This window comes from Antrostomus carolinensis, unplaced genomic scaffold (assembly GCF_000700745.2).
Source record: "Antrostomus carolinensis isolate BGI_N321 unplaced genomic scaffold, ASM70074v2 scaffold11108, whole genome shotgun sequence".
Taxonomy (NCBI): domain Eukaryota; kingdom Metazoa; phylum Chordata; class Aves; order Caprimulgiformes; family Caprimulgidae; genus Antrostomus; species Antrostomus carolinensis.
Window position 1 is genome coordinate 96358 of NW_010333712.1, and position 5165 is coordinate 101522.

A 5165-nucleotide genomic window follows, 5' to 3' on the forward strand; every position below is an offset into this window, starting at 1 on the left:
TTTCCCCAGTGTCAATTTAAGAAGGTTTCTCAGTTACTCATGGGACTGGAACTGAATACCTTAAGTGTGTTACCTCTATTTACCTATTGTATTGTGTTACCTATTTACCTCTAGCTAAAATAAACTAGAGACAGAGTAAACTGCATAAGAGTGGTAGTTCCTGGAGCTCCTGTTAGATGTCCTAAATTCTAGAAAATTATATTTGGTTATCTTTCTCAATTGCTGAAATAAGGACTGATATTATTTTGATTAGAACTGTGTTTCTCTTTCCCACTTGAATATTAACAGTGACAAATCTTGTACACTTGAGAGTGCCTGGATTTTTATCAGTGCTTTACTGGTAAAGTTAATCTTTTAAAGGTTATCTGAGCTCTATAAGCAAAATTCAGTATTTCAGCTTTTATTTCCATTAACCTTTTTTTTTCTGCAGTTAACATTTTTAGTTATATATACTTACTCTCACCCATGGCATCAGAATATAAACTCTTTGATTGCCATATGAGTCTAAAGTGATAAAAAGTCATCACATTTTGGTTAGTCTTTATCAATATTTTATTTCATACATGTGCCCAAAGTCTTCATTTCTGTGCTCTTTAAAAATCTAAAGTAAGGTGGGGATCAAATTAGATGTGGCATGTGGAGGTTTATCTGTTTGTATGCAAGTGTTAATGTCATCAGAGGGAATCCCCCGTTCTTTTGAGCATATGAGAAAAACGGTAATACTCATCCCAATAATATAATAATAACATAACATCAGGGTATGACATTCATTAATAAAATAGCTACTTTCAGTGAGGCATAATGAAGAACTATTGTTTAATCTGATTATATCATACAGTAAAAAATTTTCATTACAGCATATGTTGATGGGACAGATCCAGCAATTTTGGTGCATTGCAAAAGCAGAAAGCTTTTCGTTGTTTTTTATACTCTGACCCTGCTACTCCACTAAATTAGTTTGTCTAGTCTTAGACCATTAGCACCATTGTAACTGCCATTCAGTCAGCCTGTTTCTTGTAGATACGAAACAATGTCTTGACTATAAAGCCAAGCATAAAATTAGAATAGATACAGATTCAGATATTCATGCAGAAGTGGCTGCAGGAAAGAGTTTGATTCTGAAAGGTGCTCATGTTCATGCACAGACCAGCCTGTCACGGATTTGTGAACAGGCTGTCATAATCAGAACTAAATCCACTGACGAGAAAAATCACACAAACAATAAGAAAAATACAATTTCCTTAGCTAGAGATAGCCTTTTCAAAGTTCATAATGTAATTCTGTTTAACTTGGATAGCTAATCACAGGCTCTGTATTACACTGTGAAATAACATTGACATCACTTGTCATTTGCATTATATTTATGTTTTAATTACAGATTTTCACCAAGATAAATTTGCAGTAGGCTATGGAAGAGGTCTTATGAATTTCCTTGTATCAGATTGTGACTGGTAGCTATATTAGTACATTATGTTAGATAGATTCCTTTAACTTATGTTTAAACACTCAGCCTTTGTGTTCTCAGAACTGCTTCTTGTGAGTGCTGTGCTGTCTTAAGATCACAAATGCTGCTTTGATAATAATCTGAAGGATGAGAGCATTACTTGTACTTCTCCTTTTTTATGACCTCTAACCCATATATAATGGCCAACAGTTCACTTACTGCTTACGTGCAATGGGAAATACAGCCATATCAGTGAAACTTTTATTTTATTTTGCAGATTTTGTAGTAGTTCTTTGAAGTTAGCAAGAAATACAGAAGAGGTGTAGTCCTTGACTTTTCCCATTGATCCTGGTCCCATCACTGTCCAGGTCAGAGGTATATCACAGAGCATACCATGGCTCCTTCTAGTCCACAAAACCGTGCTTCCTTTCAATGGAAACTATGGGGCATGGCAGGAGCACTGATATATATCTAAATTTTTCCACAACATAAAATCAGGGTATGGTAAAAGCATGCACTAACATCCAGGAATTACATCCAAGTCCTGCAGTTTAAAATTCACTTTTTGAACCCAGAATCCATGTAAAAGTGCATATTATCTGTGGCAAGAATAAGACAAAGCATCCCATACTTCTCTGCAGACTAGAATTGTATTGTTTTATTCTGAGACCATCTTTAGCCTTCCTGGGAAGGATCATGGCAGAAGGAGTGGCAATCCTTGAGAGGCATCTCCATCAACCTCAAATTACATCTCTCTGTCAAAAGCTCTGTCTTTCCAGGTAGGCTGCAGATCTTGTCATTGTCATGAGAAAGGAGTAATGGCAAAGCATCCACTCTCTGGAGAATTGTCTTATTCATGAATCCAGTCCAGAAAGGCTGATTTCTTTGTGTGAAACATTTACATAAAAGAATGTGAAGTTTCCTGCTATTAATCATTTTGTCTCAAGTTTGAGCAACTGTCTCAAGTACAGGTTTTCTGAAGCTTTTTCTTCTCAAACAGACGAAGGTGACAGACTCCCTTTCCCCTATTTCACTTGTAATACCAAATCCCACTTGCTTTCCCAAATGACAGCAGTATTATTTTTATGATCATGTACTCCTAGACATCATTTTTCAGACTGTGTGATGGATGGCATAAGAGGCTGCAGAAAAGAAAGAAGACTTGGTCTCTTTAGGCAGAAATGTACACGCTTTAGTCAGCAGCTTCTTTATTAAATAAATTCAAGTCTTGTGTTCTCCACGTTTGCATACCCTAGCCAAGTTACATCTTAAGTTATATGATCCCTCAACACATGGAAGTCCCTGGAAGGTGCACATATAACAAGGCTATTAGGTAGAAATTAGCTGTTCATTACACACTGACTGTTGGTGGAATTTCTGTAAAGTAGTATGAAAACTGCTCTGTATGTGTAGGAGTTCTCTATTTCCTTACAAATCTGAGTATTAACCTGCTATACCTTTTTCGATCACATAAGTGCTGTTTTTCAAGTTAGAGCGAGCTTAATTGCAAAAAAAAATAATAATCCATCACTTTAACAGGTTGGCCTTCTGTCAGAAAAAAATAGATGTCTAAAATCCACTAATCTGTTCAAAGTGGAGTTATAACTTTTCAAGTAATTGGGATAAATCTTTTGATAGTTACAGTAGTTGTTAGATGGTATATCAATCATAGTCTTCATCCATAAAGATTACCTGTACACTGTGTCTTACTATTTTGATTTAAATATATACTTCTTGCTGTTTCAGAATTTGGAAATAGACTGTAGAACAAATCAACACTTGCTCTTACTATAGTTTCTTAAATTATTTCCGCTGTTTGAAGTGGGAATTACATGCAGTTATTGTAGGTACTGGTCACTGTTGCCTTCCTTCTCCTCCTTCACTTGACAGAATCATTAGATTATTTTTGTGTGTTTGGTTTTTTAATTTGGTTCTCTTAGCCATCTCCGTGTGTGCCTACTGGGGGAATACTGATATACCTGCTACTCTGAGCTAGTGTGACTTTGTTACACCATGACTGAAGTTGACTCAGCATGTTTTATATAAAACTATTTGTTTTCTGTAAGAAGTATATGTATGTTACTCAGAACAGGTTGAGAGTCCAACAGAATCTAACTGAAACCTCTTCTTCTGGTTATCTCTCTTCTGTGAACCAGATTGTTTCCTTCTTAACAGGCTGGAAGCACCCTTTGAGTTACTTTACATACTCTAATATTACTGCATGGTATAATAAATGTATATGGTGCCCTATGGGTGTCACAGTTGGATTGTTAAGCGTATGCCAAGGACATTTCTGCTTGTATGTCAGTTTGGAGACAAATCCTGCTGCAGTGAAGTAAAACTAGCCTTAAGGCACCATATTAAATATTAGAGATTACTGATTTATCAAGTGACAGTAAGTAATGACAGGGAATAAACTTTCTCTTCCTTTAAGTCATTCCCTCATGTAAAAGTACTGTCAGCGACCTGTCTAGCAAAGCAGCACTTAGTTTTTGCACAGCAATCAATGTGGCTGGTCTCCATACTACAGCAGCTGGTCTGCAGTGGTAACTCCCAGTAATCTCTGCACACTGTAATTCTCAGTGATTTCTGTGAGAGTCAGGAGTTCTCAGCAGATGTCCAGGATCAACTGCTAGGAGATAAACAGGGACATTTGCAGAGACTGTTTCTCCTTATAGAATGTGAAAGGGAATTTTATGTACGACTACATTACAGCTACCTGGAAAGAGAAATTAAGTTCAACAGCAGTGAAGCAGTTGAACCATGCTAGAAGTTTACAGACTTTAAAGAAAAAGTTAATTTTTATTTTCTTTTACCCACAGGTCTACCCACGGATAGCGCCGGCATTTTGGCACTACCTGCGGGTAGAAGTGAGTAGCGGGTATTTGAATACTCCCACATCTTTACTTTACAACTTACTAGTATTTACTGACCTCCTACCTTGTCCATTGTGCAAAAACAATTAGCTACCATTCTAGCTGCCATTTTCTGTGAACGTAGTCTTGTATTAATTCCATATTGTTGTAACTACAGTGTAATTACTAACCCAAGACACAAAAATGTGATGTGTTTATATGCAAGATTAAAGACAAAAAATTGAAATCTAAGTCAAGGCCATATCATACATTACAAATATAGCAGAAAAATGAAGTACAGAAATCCATACCTGCACCTCCTTTTATAAAGACATTTTACATTCATGAGAAGAATGTGGAGCTTCAGTTCTGCTATATCATTTTTGCAAAGTTTATACAACTCAACTTGATATAATTTCTCCCCTCTTTTGTCCCTCAGGAGCATGAGCAGCTCAGCTATTCCTCCACAAGGTCCAAGGCTCCAAGTGTTATCATCACAGGTCTCAAGCCAGCCACCAAGTATATATTTCATATCAGAGTCAGAACGGCAGCAGGATACAGCGGCTATAGCCAGAAGTTTGAATTTGAAACTGGAGATGAAAGTAAGTTTTACTGAAGGAAAAAAAAATCAAGTACAATAGAAGTAGCATCTAATTCTAAAGCAGTGAGACATTGGGAGTTTGAATCCATACCATTTGCTTATCTCAAAACAACCACTGCTGTATGATAAAAAACAAGTAAGCCTCAGCCTCACACTTCTGGATATACAACAACAAATAGAAATTTTAGCCCAACATTGCAACTGAAGGAATGTTTTCTTCTGCAAAATTTCCTTAGTGGTCCCTTCCAACTTGAGCTATTCTATG

General features: G+C 36.5%; 1 protein-coding gene across 1 annotated transcript in view; it reads left to right on the top strand.

Annotated features, from left to right (window-relative positions):
* Positions 1-4901, top strand: part of LOC104529612 (ephrin type-A receptor 6-like) — a gene marked incomplete at both ends in the record, with an annotated part of 96902 nt that extends 92001 nt beyond the window's left edge. Inside the window, 2 exons of the mRNA XM_029086475.1 lie at positions 4267-4314; positions 4739-4901. Of these exons, the coding sequence (XP_028942308.1) occupies positions 4267-4314; positions 4739-4901 (211 nt within the window). The remainder of the gene's footprint in view (positions 1-4266; positions 4315-4738) is intronic.
* Positions 4902-5165: the final 264 nt, after the last annotated feature.